Source organism: Eurypyga helias, unplaced genomic scaffold (genome assembly GCF_000690775.1).
Source record: "Eurypyga helias isolate BGI_N326 unplaced genomic scaffold, ASM69077v1 scaffold3713, whole genome shotgun sequence".
Lineage (NCBI taxonomy): Eukaryota > Metazoa > Chordata > Aves > Eurypygiformes > Eurypygidae > Eurypyga > Eurypyga helias.
In genome coordinates, this window is record NW_010242990.1 from 38,868 (window position 1) to 56,127 (window position 17,260).

A 17,260-nucleotide genomic window follows, 5' to 3' on the forward strand; every position below is an offset into this window, starting at 1 on the left:
TCCCAGCAGTTAACCCGGCCGGCTTCTCCCCGCCTTTCAAACATTTTATCCGCTGCAGCTTCACTTATTTCTCCACCCGGCACCCCCGCCAAGCCGTTCTCCTTTAAGAGGTGAACGAAATGAAGCCACAGGCCGGGAAGCGGGAACAGGAAAGCGATACGCGCGCCGATGGCAGCCAAACGAAAACAACTGCTCCCTCCCCGAGGAGATATTTTAAAAGCTGAAAGCTAAGAACTTAAGTACAAAGGCTTTTGTGTTTTTATTGACATTGTAAGAATCATTTTTTTGTTGTTTTTTTTTTCTTTTCCTTTGTTACAAAAGAGCTAAGTGGTTCTGAAAGCAGACGTACAGTTTGTATGTACACAGTGCTACAGACCCTTCAGATCAACCTAAGGCTCGAGAAACATCAGATCATAACTGCGGGTTTATCAAACGAAGACCACTAAGGCCCGTTACAGCCGAACACTATTCCTACCGTACGTAAATGTATTTACACGTTTTTTTGTTTTTTAAAAAAAAAACAGGATTACAAGTTTATAAAATAAAATTAAAAAAGGAATAAAACAAACAAAAAAAAGAACAGATTTTTATCTTACACATCTGCAGGATTGACAACAGTAACTGTTCCATAGGAGACGTTCCACCAATCCAAGGACATTTAACACATGAATACCAGAGGTTTACGAGACGTTTTGGACACTATTAACAGCGGTGTGTGCTATTAGCTGAATGGCGAGTACAGCCTCATCGGGAAAATCTGGCAACACATCTTGGTCCCTCTCTTTTACAGGATCAACACAAAATAAGGCACATACATCGCAAGAATATAAACAAGGCCGCTCAGAAGGATGAGCCCTTGCGCAACGGGCGTGGGCGAGCCCACCGGCCATTTCATCAAGGGAGCGAGCGAGCCAGCATCTTACTGCACGTACCGTTTGGGGCCGTTCTCCGAGGAGAGAACATCTGCCACATGGATGTGCGGGGCTGCCCTGCTCACCACCAAGCCCCCTCCAGCTTCCCTGAAACACCACCTTTCCTCAACCCAGGCGCACCCGACGGCGAGGTCTCCCTGGCGAATCCCGCTTCGCAGGAAACTACCTGGAGAAATACGCAACTTCCCGCAAGCTGAGCCAGGGGGATGCGCCCGAGGCCAACAGTAATGGAGCTGGAAGACCCCCACAGAGCCACAAGAAGAAAAGATGACGTAGACTCAGGCTGCAAGGCTTTAAAAGTAGAAAATTCACAATATATTTTGCATTTTCTAGTTCTCTAGGGTGAGTTCTGGGTTTCCAGATGCTACGGCAATCCCAGCGGATGTGCCAGGTACACAGCAACAAGCTTTGGCTCCGAGTAGAAGAGCAGGAGGACAGGGTGCTGGTAAACACGTGAGCAGTGATGGCAGGACTTTCCCCAGGCTGTCACATGCTGGGAAGGAGGTGGAAAAACAACAGCTGGTGTCCAGCCTAACAGTGCCATGCTCCGAGAGCCCAGTCTGCCTTATCCAAACCACCCCAAACCCCAAGATAGCTGGGCTACAGTATGCTGCTACCCCCACAGGTACCGAAACAGGCTCTTTAGCACAAACCAGAAAAACAGGGGGAGATACAAAAAGCTGAAAAAGTGGCACACACAATGCTCACATACAATGGTGAAGATGATACACCAATTGCACAAACTCCCCGGGGACGCGGTGGAGTCGCTGGTTCTTTCAGGTTGCCAAATCAAAATGGGTTGCCTTTCTGGAGCATGTGGTTTTGGCCAAGGCACATCGTTGGCCCAAGACGGGGGTGAGTGAGTGACAAAGGTTTGTCGAATCCAGGAAGGCAAATTAGCTACTCAAACAGCCCCTTTTAGCCTTGAGCAATACAAATGGCTCCTTCTAAGGTCTGATGGATCACATCTGTTAATAGCTTCCCAGCTTCGGTTGGACCAGCAAATACAATTATGAACTGGAAAATTGAGGTTTAAAAAAAACAGGTTTTACTGGGTTTTTTTCTTATGTATTGGCTCTATAACAATAAAAAGCTTACCTCCCAAGCCACCTACTCCCAAATAGGTCATAAGTCTCCCTGTTGAAACTGTTTATAAACACAGAATTGATCGCTGTTTCTCAGCAGGGGTGTCAGCTGTTACCATAGTGCTGCAAGGAACAGCCCGGACACCAAAGCATCTCCCCTCCTCTCCCAGGCGAGGCGTCCCTCCTCGCCCCGGCAGCAGGGCAGGGGCAAGGGCTGCGTACAGGGCTGCCTCTGGGTGACGAGAGCACAACAGGCAGCAGCTTTGCCACAGCAAACCAACCGTTTGCCTTGGTGCCCGACTCCCCGTGCAACCGCGGGTGCTGATAGCTGGTCGTGGGCAGGGAGGGCAGGAGGGGAGCCGGCGAAGGGCAAGGAGCAGGACAGGGGAATACAGTATGAGACGGAGGAAGGAAGAAACTCTTGCTAAAGATACGGAGCAAGAAGGGAGGTGGACCATGATAAAAGCTGTAGGACATTTACATTTGTCTTGATTTCTGACATTCCAGATCACAGGGCAAGTCACGTGGTACATGCTGTGATAAGCCCAAATATGGCCTCAGCACCGGATTCCTACTGATTTACAGCTTTTTCCTCTAACAGCTGTTTAACAGATCAGTGCTACCTGACAGCTTCACTGAGGTTGAATTCCTACGCATTCCTCAAATGCCATCCCCTAAATCAGCTGGCATTTCACCCTATTTTACAGTTAAAAAAAAAAAAAAAAAAAAGAGCACACTATGGTCTTCTACCCTGTAGAAATCCCCTTCTGGTGCTGCTCCTAATTTTGACTGGGCTAAAGTTTACCTGTGTTCCATAACTGATGACACTCACCCTTCTCATTGTAAGTCTAACACCAGCTCCTTACAGACATCAAACCTATGACCGTAAGAGCCTGCACCACTTACAACCCGTAGCAGCATTTTACTATTGGGATTTAACTGGGAAGGGCTGGACCTGCCCCCAGCTTCTAGGAGCGGCTAAAATTAAACTTTGGTCTTGCAACTCTTCCCCATCCTCAGCTGTTTACCCAGGAGCGTTCAGGGGTGCAGACCTGGAGCCCAGCACAGCAATAAGCAGGCCGGAAGCGCTGGCGCTTAAGGAGCGAATGCCATTCGCCCTCCACAAGTGAGCAGCTTCACGGCCTCAGTGCGTGAGTTACCAGTTTTGCTGGCGTAACTGAGCCCAGGGGCTGACCCGCTCGTTTGCTTGGAAACGAAATGCACCTTGCTGCCAGGAGAGAGACGCTGGGCAGGACTTTCTCAGTTTTGATTAGTTACCAGACATACTTCTTGTTCCACTTGTTCCTTTGCTATTTTCAACGGCAGTTTAAATGTCTTAATTTTGTAAATCCTGGATACAGGAGAAAAACATTTAAGATTACCAGATTGCTTGCAATCCCTTTGATTTACTTTGCTAGTCTGAGAACTGGGTCATTCGTTTTCTGTTTTACATGCCATGACCGTGATGGTTTTGGCATTCACTTATTTTAAAGCATACGACCCACCCACGAAGGTGTATGTGCTAAAAGGGATGTACAAGACAGTTCTCCCCGCAAAGGAATTCTTACTGTGAGGAAGAACCAGTGGCTCAGCAAATTACATCCCAACTATTTGCAAGTCCCCAGAATGGAATTCTGCAATTTTGTTATTTCATTGTATGAAATACACCGTAAGACAGTCTCTCTACAAACGTGGTATGCAATCAAAGGGATTCTAGACTACCCAAATCACCAATATGCACATCATTTAAAAAAGAAGGCTGAAAACCAGAATACCAAATACTGCAAAAGATAAGAGTTGGACTAAGAGCAGCTTTCTGGTTCCCTCCTTCCCCTGAAATGGGTTGAACATGACACAGGCTCGGTGTGATGATGCAAGGCAGTGACCTCTATCTCTGTGTGTGTTTACAAGAACCTTAAACATTCCCTAGGGATCAAAGGGCTGATGGTTTTACGTTTCTTATTTGCTTGAACCTCCTCATTTCTTGTGCTCCACGACTCTGAAACTACAGCCTAAGGTTACCATGTCAGTGCATTTTGAAACTGGTTGTCCGCCTCAGTGAGGTGTCTCCAACGCATCCAGAAAGGATTTCCTCACTGTATGCTCACTTTACGTTGTGCCAGGTTATTTTGTGCCTATGTGTTTAGGGGAAAAAACCTGCAACAGTTTTACAAGGTTTAGTATCTTTTGAGTAACAGAAAATGGCAGTCATTTCATCAGACCTTTCTTTAAAAAAAAAAAAAAATCCCCAAACCCGAAACAAAACAAAAAACATGCACTTCACACGTTTACATTGGTTTACAATTAAAAAAAAAGGGAAAGGAAGCATACAGACATTCAAAAAGGGGAAGAGAGAGAAAAAAGACAGAGGGGGCAGGGATGGGTGTAGCAATACTGATTCAAAACTGAAATGGAAGACAGTTTCTCCCTAGAACACTTTAGGGTTTTCAGAGTCCTTATTCCATAAAAGGAATATACTTGAAACACATCCCATTTAGGTGAGATGAGATTGCTAAAATACATACACAACTAAAAAATATGAGTCTTTTTTTTTTTTCATCTGTTATCTCCTAAGGGTTTTGTGTTTGTTGTTTTTTTTTTTTTTTCCCAATGCCTATTGCATAACAGCAAGAAACTTGCTTTCTTCTGCAAGTGAGGTCAACAAAGAGCTCATGTCCCCAATAGCCATGTTGGTTGTGCTTACGGGCATAGCTGGGAATGTAAGAGACGCTCGAGGAGTGGTGAGGCGTGAGGAATTGCGGGAGAGATTCTGAATGATACTCGGGCTCAGGGCTCCTGAAATTAAGCTGACATGGTCCCCATCATCTATGATAGCATCGAAATCAATCTGCACACCCTCCAGGCTGTTGCTGTCAATGCTGTCAACTGTGCTCGACACTTGGTTAGCCCCTGGGGAAAGAAGCTCGGATGAGGTCGCAGTCGCAGTCCCCTGCAGCAGGCAGTTAGCTTCCGAACCAAAGAAAGAACCTGTTTTCATAGCTTGGTGGCTAAAGCCCGTGGTTTGGTCATACAACTGACCAGAGTAATTCTGCACGTTAGAGCAAAACTGCTGTGATTGACCTTGCATCTCCATCTTAACGGTGTTTACCCTGTACGCCTGGTTGCCATCGCCTGCATGTCCTTGCTGCGGTGCCAGGTTGTTTCTCAACACGTTTTGCCGCCTGTTGCTGCTGTAGGCAGAGCAGGGCTGGTAACCTTTGGCCACCAGCAAACCTGAAGGCTGGCTACCAATGGCGTGAGACACCGGCGGACAACTCTGCGGCCCTTGATACAGGCTGCTTTGTGAGGTAGGACTAACCTGCCCTAGCATCAGTTGACTGGACTGACTGACTCCCTGGTAATGAACGCCGTCTCCGACTGGTTGGTTTTGCAAATATTCCTGTTCCATCATATTCCTGTTCTGCATCCCATTCGCCATACCGGTGGCTTGACTGATGGATGCCATGGGATGGCTGAAATTTTGCTGGTTCCCACTCGCTGGCACGTTGCTGCTTCTCAGCTTCTGCCCTTGAACAGCCATGCCACAGGAATTGTCCATGGCCCCGGACATCATTGCTTGCCTGCCGATGCTCTCACTGTAAGGCTTATTGGGCTGCACGCTGAAAGAACTACCGGCTCCGCTGCCAAGGACCGCGTTTGGCTGCAAACCGTAGGAACCGCTGTTTTCCACCAGGCTCTGGTAGCCGTTCTGCTGGGCCGCGTTGCTTCTCTCCAGGTTCTGCTGTTGAACCATCATATTGTTATACAGTCCGAAGGCCCGAGCCTGCTGCACGGCTGAGCGCTGCGCACATTTCAGTTTTGAAGGCGACAAGTCAGAACTTCCCGAGCTCACTTCATTCCACTGAATGGGCAAGTCGCTCTTGTTTGCCTCGGAGCCTGCCTGCTGACCGCTCGGTGGAGGGACTTGGTCAAAGCTGCTGGGGTGGTTGTTTCCTAACACCGAGCCGTGATGCGCTTTGTTGCTGTCTAGGATGTTGTTCAACAAGTGGTCGTACACGCCCTGGTTCTGGGAATTCAGATACTGAACCACGTCATCTGGCAGGAGATCCTCATCGTTCAGACTGCCACCTGCTTCCATTGTAGCAGCCTCCAGGGCGACGTTCTCGCTGATGCTCGGGGGACAGGGGGAGCCGAAGCCGCGGAAGACGCCGCCCTCAGAACGGGTATAGTTCTGAAGAACGAGGTTGCGCTTTTCCATGGATGGAGGCAAAGCAGGAGGGTTAAAGTTGTTAAGACTGTTGAAACGCTGGACTCTAGGGACAGAGAGGTTGTCAGAGGCCATTCGTACCGGATCGCTGGCTCTCCTTGTCCCATTTCCTAGAGCATCGTGAGACAGAAAATGCCTCCTGCTGTAACCATTTGCCCCACCATCACTACATCTTCGAGGGGCATTCACTGGAGGCAGTGGAGATACTCCGGACTCCCTGCAGTCACCCAAGAGTGCCATCCTTGTTTTGAGGCTCATCCTCTCCATGTTAGGCAGTGGAGTTGGTGGGGGTCCACCAGTAGCTGCTGCGTATTTAGCTTTCAGCCTGTATTGCTGGGCCGGGGTGAGGCTGAGAAGACTTGGCAGGTCATCACACTGGCTCGCTTCACTGGAGCGCCGGGAGGCGTCGGTCGAGATGGGGTCATAGGAGTCTGCAACACTCACGTTCTGTGGTCTTCCCTCTGCCTGGGAGGCATCGCTGGACCTCCGGCTGGAGAAGCAAGGTGAGATTCCAGAGGACCTGCGGCTGCTCAAGTAGGCTGAACTGATTGTGCTAGTATTGCTGTCCCTCCTGTTCAGCATGTTCAACACCGTGATGTCCGTACTCGAAAGTTCGTTCCTGTTTGGCAGAATAGTCATGGATCCTCCTACACTGCAGCTGCTGTTCGACTGTGTACCTGGAGGTAAAATTCACAGTTAGTCAAACAGGCGTCACCAAGAAACTGGCACAGAAAACACCCAGTAGGGAAGTAAGGGGAGCAGAGAGCAAAAGCCTGCGTCATCGTAGCGAAGCACAGCAGTCCTCTTTATTGAAAGAAGTAGGGATAAAAACTGTGTCCTTAGGTTAAAAGCTAATTCAGAGACTCAAGGGTAACATTTCAGTGTGAATCCCAGCACAAAATTTATAGGCCACGGCCACAAACTGTCATCAGCTGGTGCAGTCCTCTGTCCTGCAGTGCAGCTATGCTGGCTGGTGCGCCAGAAGGACACATTTGCAAGGGAGCTTTTTATAGGCAAAATATAATTGAACAGGCATTTGCGTGGAATGGCAAAATGTACAAACTGGAGGCTATTCAAGGTCATTTCTAAGACTTCTTGAAATATTCTTGAAATAAGTCCTAACAACTGCAAAACATCTTTGCTGGTTTCCTTGTTTTGTTTTTAAGTAAACAGAATAAATTTCTTAATTTACATAGTTTCTTTGGACTGTATGGGTTTCAGAAAACCTGGGCTGTGGCGGCTGGGTGGAGTGTAGGAACCTACAGGCACGTTGTAGGCAATTTAGTGGTAGCAGGGATGTACATTTTGGCAATGAGCAGCTCCTTGTATGAAAACAGCTATGGGTCTTCAGGGTTCAATCTCACCTTGCTCCCGTTCATGGATATCTGCCTTTGGTAGCTGCAGTATCCAGAGATATGATTACTTTTACGTGTGGAGACAGTTTGTTTAAAGGAGACCCCAACACATCTCTGCAAAGGGTGCCTTGTTAAGGCCTCATCTGAAAGACTTCCATACAACCAACTGGCACGTAGTTATTTCACCTGCCTTGCCTCAAAACAAGACGGGACTGTGCTGATCTTGGGTCCAAACCTTTAACTGTAGGGACAATTTCAAATGCCATGCCTGGTTCTCCTGCAGCTCCCCCGTCTGTAAAACACAGGACTACCTGACTTCTCTCAGGGTGGGTAGTAGAACTTGTTATAAGGGGATAAACAGAAAGTGATCAATTTATGAACCATTCCCACAGCTGCCGGGGTTCAAAAGCTGCACTACTGCTCTGCAAGGGTTGCAAGATTGCGCAAGCAAGCAACGAATTTAAGGACAAAAAGCATTACGACTCCCGCTACGTGTATCTCACCATTTCCTATGAGAGGCGGCAAGGTCGGGGCTTTGGAAGGTGGAATGGGGTTCAGTCTTGGAAGCATTCCATTAACTTGTTTCAACCTTTCTAATTTCACTTGCTCCATCCATTTGGTCCCTGTCATATTCCTCCTGGCCTGTAAGCCAAGTGCTGTGGTGGCTGTGGAAATGGTAGAGTCCATGATTGGGGTTTCATCGATGACACTGAGGTCTCCTACGCTACCGCCACCGGTCAGAGTAAGCTCGATCCCATTGTTGGAATAGTTGCTGATGGGGGACTGTTCGCTGCTGCATGTAGACTGACCACCAGGGCTTGGCTGAGATGTCTGTTGGAGCGAAGTAAAAACCAAAAGAACGTGAGGATTAGGCAAACAATAACAAAGAACTTGCAGCAAATGCAGGTCTAAATGGAGCCGTAGAAAGCCAAAGGTAAAGAACAGGTTAGCATTAAATGATGATGGTGAGCGTCCATACAGAGGCCTTCTAGAATATTGGTTTTAACTGCAATGAATGTCATTGCAAAACTCAAGATTAAACTCCTCTTTAATATCTTGCTGATAGCATATATTATATCTACACGAGACACTTATTTCATTTATTCCCATAATTGCTCCTATCACATCTTGTCGTTCACGAGCAGGTATGTATGGATACTCTATTTTGGATATGTGTTGTTCCCACCTGAAACTGCAGGTCAATAAACCTCATCAGAACTCGGTCACGTTACGTGTCTCATTTACAGTGCCAGGCTTGCAGCAAGCAAACAAACAAACAAGACTCCAACAACACTGGAATTTGTTTTTTTTTTTTTAATTAGACTTGTGGTTAAAGGATGTAAGTATTTTCCAAGCTTAAGGCTCATTGTTACGAGCAGCGGTTGGCCTGAAATGTTGGCGTGGAATAAAACAGGGACAAAGCAGGAGCGCAAAAATACTTTATCGTACCATCAGCCTCCTGTGACCCTAGCAGCACACTCTAACTTGTACCATCTCTGCCCTGAATCAAGAATGAGATGATCTACTGAATCCAATCCTTCATTTCATGAGAATTTAGGAATTTAAATTTAAGACTTTAAGTACACAGTACAGCAGGGATACAAATCACCGCAATAGCTTCTTCTTTCTTAACAGTGTTCCCTGCTGCTCTGGCAGAATTCTTGCTGTGGGGAAACATGGGCTCCATTTATTTTTTATACTCATAAAGAATGGGAAAATTTCCCTGACAAACTGAAACACTCAGACTGACAGACAAACAGACAGCAAGACAAACAGAAGTCTCCGGGCATCGTGTGTTAATGCAGGTCGTACCAGTGTGATCACAAATCTATGAGGCATGCAGTATCATTTTGCTCCCAAGAACAGTTTCACCTAAGTATTTCACTTTTGGGATTTTTCTTGGGTTTAATTTCTTTTTTTCCTGCCACCAGCGTGATTCTTTTGCACATTTTACTGACGAATGCTGGCTAGAATTTCTGAGGTAGCAGTGACAGCTCTCACTCTCAACATCAGTGAATGAAGACACAGATTCACGCCAACACTGTAGCTTCATACGCCCCCGAGGAGTCCATTAAGATGCAATAACTATTTTATTATTTCTAACTTGAACGATGATACTTAGAATTTATGAGGCCACACTGAGCGTGTTCATTTCCAAAGCCTGGCCACGGCAGATTTGGTGACAAGAATAGAAATAACTGTTACTACGCAGAAAAGCGTTTGTGCTTCGGGACAACAGCTCCATGCCGTATGGAAGAAGAGTACTAACGGTCAGAAGCCTGTTCTTGTAGCCATGTGTCAAGAACACAGTGAGGTAGGTTGCAGAAGTAAGGACTGTACTAGGGGGGAACACACATTTCTAAATGGGCACTAGAGGAAAGGAATACAAGGCCGTCTCATCCAGAGGGGAAGGTACAAAGACATTTCTGAAGACATTTCACCAATATAAGCCAGATTTTTCACATGTCAAGTGTTGCAAAATGTTCATGGCACATTACATTTGGGAATGAGTTTGATGGATTGCACATTACTAAATAAAGGAATGATTGGACAACAAGCAGAAGGCTAAAATAAAGACATAAATAATGTTGCAATAAGAAAAACAGCAGAAAAGTTAAAATGCCCTCACCTTATTACCCACTGTCCTTAGGAAGTTAGAACACGACATTTAAGAGCATTAGACAGAAAAGACATTGGATTAGTTGAAAAACAGAAAATATATCTTAATTCATACAAGCAATGAAAAGCAGGAAATACAGAAATTTTTTTAGAAGATATTTGTAAGTGAGAAGCATTTCATACTATATAAGCAATCAGCATTAATACCCCTCTCCTGGAAATCTTATTCATGTTAAAACCACCTAGGCTCAACGTGCCTTAATAATGCTACAGATTTACCTAGCTAAGCAAGAGGGGAATGGGTTTTGTCCATGGCAGAGGATGTCCTTCAAACTTCAGCACTTGGAAATTTCTGAATTCAGGACTAATACTCCACAGTTTGGGCATAAGCCTGAGGCACACTTAGCAGTAACTTGTATTTCAATGAGTAATCACTTTGAATTGCAGCATGGTTAACAATACGAGCAGAATTTGAAGGGCTCATATTTGTAGTCCCCAAGGGCTGATCCAGATGAACTGTAGACCCAGATGTGGAAGAGGATGGAGTGACTGACTGACTTGGCTAGTTTTAACCCTTGCGGAAAGGATGGATGGCACGGGAAATGAAGGTAAATGACGTGGCAAACTATGGAAAAAGGTCCTTTCAAGGTTCAAGGCTATACTGGTTTAATGCAATACATTAAGGGAAACCAGTGAAAAGACTTGCAGAGACTCTTAATTCATCTTAATTTAGTTCAACTGGAATTAGGTTAACTTGGGCAAGTTAAATTAAGTATCAGATTAGCATAAGAGGTCACACCAGAAGAGAGAACAAATGTTATCAAAAGATCTCCTGCTGTTCAAGAAAGTCAATTTATTCTGTTTCCATCTGATTCATGACCCGACAACCTCAATCCCCTAAAATCTGATCATTTCCCCAGGTTCTCCAAAAGTTATCATTATCAATATCACCATTTTAGTCTTTTGGACTGGGTTTTTTTCACACTCTGATTTCGAGCCTGCAGGATTCACATTCTCTAACTTTCTTCTGTAAACAGGAGAGTGGAAAAAATGGCTTTTTAAAAATGAAAGCTGTGATTTTCTCATAATAGGCTGATTCCAAAAGAGGGAGCTTTAAGAGAAACAGTTATTGTGAGAGTTGCCAACACTGCACTTACTGCATATTGCACAGACTAGATGTAATCTTTCTATTTGCTATTTCTGAGGCTTTAAAAACATTTTACAATGTAAACGGAAAAGAAAACCTCACAAAACCTAACCTTGTGAGCTAGAGTTTACAGGCTTGAGCATTTCACGTAGGGATTATTAACCAGTTACAAGAAGAAAAGGAGAAAGGGGGCGGCGCAGTGTATTGCATACCATTGGTTTTTCTGACTTGACCGCTTTCACTTGGAGGCATTCTTCACGCTTTGAGGTAGTGTTGCTGAGGTCCTTCTGCTCACCGATTGCACCCTGAGTCTGATGGCCTGGTGACCGGGTCTGAGAGTGGCTGCCCGGGTCTCTCGGTGGCGGAGGCCTCGGGTGGATATCTCCCCGCTGCTTCTTGGTGACGTGTGCCTCCGGGCCATGCACGGTCTTCACATGTTTCCGGAGAGAACTGGGGTCTGTGTAGCGCTTTGTGCAGCCCGGTATCTTGCAAACATACGGTTTCTGCCAAGCCAGAAGAAACACTTACATTAGATTTAATTCCATGTGGGACTCCTCAAGAGCTCCCTGGAGTACAGCCGGTGTTCCAGCCGCACACTTTCACAGTGAATTTGTTATCTAATTTATGGTCTCTACGGTGACTGCGCCTAGTCAAAGCTATTAATTCCCCTTGGGTTTGAAGGTACCCTGGTACTGCTGCATAGTTTACAGAGGGTCGAGCCTCTCACGATCTGAACTGGAACAGCTTTGACTTATCGCAGCAGCAGAGTCACCGGAGCTATGGCAATTTATGAAGACTGGTCTAATTTTCCACCCTGTCCACTGCCCTCAGCAGTTTCCTGATTTCCTTCTAATATGCCCGGTACATACACCTTGACATTCAGAGGCAAATGACCCCCTTCAAAACATGCTGGGACATTGGTTCAGACAGGATTATCTGAGAACGAATTCTTTTCCTGCCCCTTCGGATCAATAACGTGAAATCACAGGATTCAGTTCTGTAACCATTTTCACGTTGCAGTAATATATGCACTGGTACTGTCATTGCTGCTGGCATAACTAATCACTTATTTTCTTTAAAGTGACCTTCCCTTCTCTGTGAATTTCTCTATTCCACAAAGCTATGCAAAACGAAGTAAATCTACTGTCTTAGAATTTCACGAAGATGTCCTTTGTTCTTGTATAATGAAAGAATTAGAAAGGAAGAGCTGAGCCCTTCCTAAACATTTTAATTGCCTCAGGAAACAAAGTATCATTCACTCACTTGTATCACAGAATTATTTCCAAGAAACTACTATTTTTAATTCTTACTTGTGGTAGCCCTCAAGAAAAAACAAGAGAGAAAAGAGATCCTTATGCAGAATTCCTCAAAGGGGTTCTCTGTCTGCCCACGCACGTCTCCGCATGGCCTTTGATAAATGTGGCTTCCTAATGGCTATCTAAGGCCTAAGCCTGCTTCCACTGACGTCAGCAGGGAAAAACCCAAACTCCTCTTGACTGGAAGAGAGGCAAAAATGTCAATTGTGAGCAACTTCAAGTTGATGCTGAGCTACTGAGGCAGGCACGCTTTCTCCTGATGCTATGAAGTACAAACCAGTTAGCTCTCTTCTACATATGCATAGGGCAGATCTGCAGCAAGATATCTCAGCTCCTTTTAAATCTGTCTGTGGGTTGCCTACTTAAAACCAAAATGACACTGCGCGGAAGTGCTGAATTGGGTCTGTCCTTCCCACAGTATTCCTGGTGCCCTATCAGTAGAGACCACCTAAGAATATTAGCTCATTTCACTGGGAAATCATGGCAAAGGAGATTTTTCATTTGACTTTGCTGCTCTATCTACCAAACCTGATTTTTTTTAGTGACTTACTGTTAGACATGAAATCCTGATCTTAAAACGACAGGGGGTCCAGGACACGTCTGCAAGTTTGTGAGGGTCTTATTCATCAACTAGGCTACAAAAAGATTTGTTCAGCCAGGGAATGAAACGAAAGCTCAGTCAGCTATTGGCAAGACTTCGGTGAACTTCTTTCTACCTTGGTGACAAATTCACAAACCTGCTGCTGGGCTGCTGAAAGCACACACTGCAGGGGTAGGGTCAACTCAGAGAGGTGAAACGTTCGCTGCTTCCCTTGTGACTCCAGAGATGCTGCAGGGACCAGGGGAACGGAAGAAGATGAACGGTCCCAGAGGATTCTGCCAGCCCTAGCAAATGCCTGCGACAGACCTGACAGAGAAGGATGCAAACCATGTGGAAACGCTATGGTGTCCAAACCACACAGCATGCTGGTATGTTCTGCCCTTCCAGTATTTTTGGCTTCATGCCAGAAGCAGTATAGAGACAGGTCAAGGAGGAGAAACAGGGCTCCCTCAGTATGTGAGATTGAGATAATGTGACTGCCTGTGTAATCTGAAATGGGACAACAAAACAGGGATGAGGCATGAAGATGGTGTGACTCCTGAAAGAGAGGGCAGCCGTAATGGGAAACACACAGTAATGAAGAGGTGTTACACTGAGAGTTTGGGAGATGGCTGGAGCTGCCACAGCTGGTTTGTTTGAGAAAGATCAAATTCCCTCCACCGCATCACTACTCTGTGAGGTCTGTTCAGGATAGAAAGAAGAGTGAAACAGTCCCGAGAAAAAGGAAGAGGCACAACTCAGAACTTACCAGGGCATCCCAAATTTTCCAGACCTTGGGCACTCCCTTACAGCTGTCCCCAGCAGCCCAAGAGGACGTGAGCAGAGGCGGTGGGAGCTGCAGCTCAGTATCCCCAGGTTTCACTGGCGAGGGGATGTGCGCCGGGTGTGGGGCCAGCCCCTCGGCTCTCCGGGGAAAAGACAGCCCCATGCTTCACCTCAGGTCTCTCTCTGGTTAACCCTCCTTCAAACCTCTCCTATGCTTAATTAAATGGCCCACCGCCTCTTTAGGTCCATGGAATGACAGTGCTCATAAGACAACCTAGAATTTATCCTCTTCAGGTTGCTGAGGGTTTCTGTGCCTGTCGTGTGCCGTAAATTGCTATGACCACATTGCAAGTCTGTTTGACGCCGCATTTTATTACTTTTTTGAAGCTGTGCTTACTTACCTCATTGGAATGAGTCCTGTTTTGGTGCTTGGCCCTGTCAGAGGCGTTGGAGAAAGCTTTGTTGCAGCCTTCATGTTCACACACATACGGTTTTTCTCCAGTGTGAGATCTCAAGTGCGTTTTCAAGTTTTCTAGTCTGGAGTAGGCCTTTGTACAACCTTCAAACTGCAGACGAGAAGTAAGTCTGGATTAATTTTAATCTTTGGACTTTCAGGAAATGGTAAAAGCTGACCTATAAAGTTTAGAAACTTTCCAAGCCTTCATAACCTTGCCCAATGTAATTTTGTTTTGATTTGTCGGATTTTAATTGTGCCCAGGTGAACCTCATCACAGTTCAAGTTAAAATGCTCCCAGCATTATGTAAATCTCTTACAGGAGAGCATAGAATTTGTGTACTTTGCTCAAGACAGAAATCCATTGCAAAGTCATTAGGAGGCTGGTGGCCAGCAATAATACCCAGCTCTGCGAGAGAAAGTGATTTTAAATAATGAAGCAAACTGAGCCCTGTTTAATAATGCCTTCTGGGGCTTCTCTGCACTTTAAACTTGAGGAAGTGGGCCAAATTATCCAACGAATCCCCTCTCCTGAAATCATCTGGACAAGCTAGGTAACAAAGCAGACATGGTAGCCTCTTCTCCAACGCATGTCCAACGGATGAGATGCCAGAGAACGCAGCACCTGTGCCGCTCTGTTCCCTGCGCAGCCCCAGTTCCCCCATCTGAGACTGGAGCTCAGCCCCCTTTACTCACAGTGCATTTGTGTGGCTTTTCCCCTGTATGTCTCCTCATGTGGACCACCAGCATATACTGGGCTTTGAATGGTTTCTGCTCCCGGGAACAGTCCAGCCATCGGCACACAAACTCTTTCTTCTCACCGTGTATGTGGTCGTTGTTTATATGCTGTTTGGGTAGAAGAGAGATTACAGCTTAACAGAAACGTAGCACCGTCATCAGCCTTCCTGTAACTTCACATGGGAACCGCAGCAGAGGCTCAGGTGTGAACCAGGATCCCACTGTATTAAATGAGTAAGAAGATCGTCTGTGCTCCAAAGCGATCACGGGGCTCAAATTATAGATCCCATTGGAAGTCCACTAAGGCCCATGAATCTGTTTCTATTGATGTCACCAGGCTTTGGATCACAGACTGGTTTGGGTTGGAAGGGACCTTAAAGACCATCCAGTTCCAACCCCCCTGCCATGGGCAGGGACACCTTCCACTAGACCAGGTTGCTCCAAGCCTCATCCAGCCTGGCCTTGGACACTCCCAGGGATGGGGCATCCACAGCTTCTCTGGGCAACCTGTCCCAGTGCCTCACCCCCCTCTCCGGGAAGAACTTCTTCCTGATATCCAATCTAAACCTCCCCACTTTCAATTTAAACCCGTTACCCCTTGTCCTGTCACTACAGACCCTTGTAAAAAGTCCCCCCCAGCTTCCTTGTAGCCCCTTCAGGCACTGGAAGGTGCCTTCTCTTCAGGCTCCAGGGATGCAAGGCTGTCAAACGGATCCTGGATAAACCTATGCACAGCACACTTGTGCGATTCACACTGATTAATGCTTTCTCGGACCACAGAAGCCTTACTTAAGTGCCACTCAACACAAACAAGATTTACAAAACCCAGCCTTTAAAAACTCATCCTCCAACATGAAAAATCAACGGAACTGCTAAACCAAGTTTCCACCAACACTTTTAACTCATTCCCCACTACCCGTATTTTCTTTCAGTAAATGTATTGTGTTAGCGCACACATTGTGTCGGGGGGAAACAATCCCCTACACTCTGCAGTAACACAAAACTCCGAGCACCGAAGCATCCATCAAGCCATCTTTTGACACTGCCAGGTACGGCTCTGCCTGAAAGCTTCCGGGACACCTGCCCCAGGCCTGTCGGCACGCACGCACGTGCCTTGCCGTGGTCAGTGCCATCTGTAGGAGTGTACCCAGAGACAGGCCAGGTCTGTGTACCTTTTGCTCTTCCAGAAAAGGAGCTTCCTCTGTTCCCTTCACTAAGATCCAGTTCAGCAGAGCATTTAAATACGGATTTAATTCTCGCTGATTGTGTTTCTGAGCAGAAAAGGGCAGATGAATCAGGGCCAGCCTCAAGATTGGTTTGCTCTTTCAAGGTGTAACTAAATATTTTGCACAGCTTCAGAAAACAACATAAGCACCCGGTGCCTGGACTTTCAAAGGTTTATAAAGGCTGGAATTTCAGCAGCAGGAGCTACTGGACTCATCCTCCCGGCCTCTCCTGCAGAAACCCTGCCACCAAGCCTTCCCCACTGCCGTCCTCTCTACCACAGCTGGCTTGCCACTAGATGGCTGCATTTCTCAGCGAATGTGGTTATTGCCATGAAGGCCCTAGATAAAATCCTTCCAGAGTTTGTATGGGATCACAGCACAGGGATGAAATCTGTATCGACTCTGTAAGGAGCTCACGGAAAAAGCCAGCCCTACAGAAACTCAGTAGTTCATATGGAACACAAAGAAGATAATCCCAATCTTTTCTGACGTCCTGAGAACAATCAGAAAGCCAAATAAAATCACTTATGTTCACCATTACGCGGCATCGCCATGGCAAACAGATGTGCATTGCCTATAAAAGATGACTGCTCTTTTGCTCGTTCCGAAACTTTATTGCCACTTCTTAAAAGCTGCGATGGGGCGCAGAGCGCGTGAACGGAGCAGATGTGCTGGACAACGTACAACATGTAATCTGCAGGAGTTTGTGTTCCAAGTGCAGATCCCTACTCCATCCTTACTACAGGCGCCCATACCAAGTGTACAGATGCCCCGCGCTGTGAAATGGCATCGGA

General features: G+C 46.3%; 1 protein-coding gene across 1 annotated transcript in view; it reads right to left on the reverse strand.

Annotated features, from left to right (window-relative positions):
- Positions 1-4,624: 4,624 nt before the first annotated feature.
- GLI3 (GLI family zinc finger 3) overlaps positions 4,625-17,260 on the reverse strand; it is a 70,874-nt gene continuing 58,238 nt past the window's right edge. Inside the window, exons 8-12 of the mRNA XM_010149243.1 lie at positions 15,199-15,348; positions 14,450-14,614; positions 11,579-11,869; positions 8,104-8,431; positions 4,625-6,922 (exon numbers count right to left, since the gene is read on the reverse strand). Of these exons, the coding sequence (XP_010147545.1) occupies positions 4,632-6,922; positions 8,104-8,431; positions 11,579-11,869; positions 14,450-14,614; positions 15,199-15,348 (3,225 nt within the window). The 3' untranslated portion in view covers positions 4,625-4,631. The remainder of the gene's footprint in view (positions 6,923-8,103; positions 8,432-11,578; positions 11,870-14,449; positions 14,615-15,198; positions 15,349-17,260) is intronic.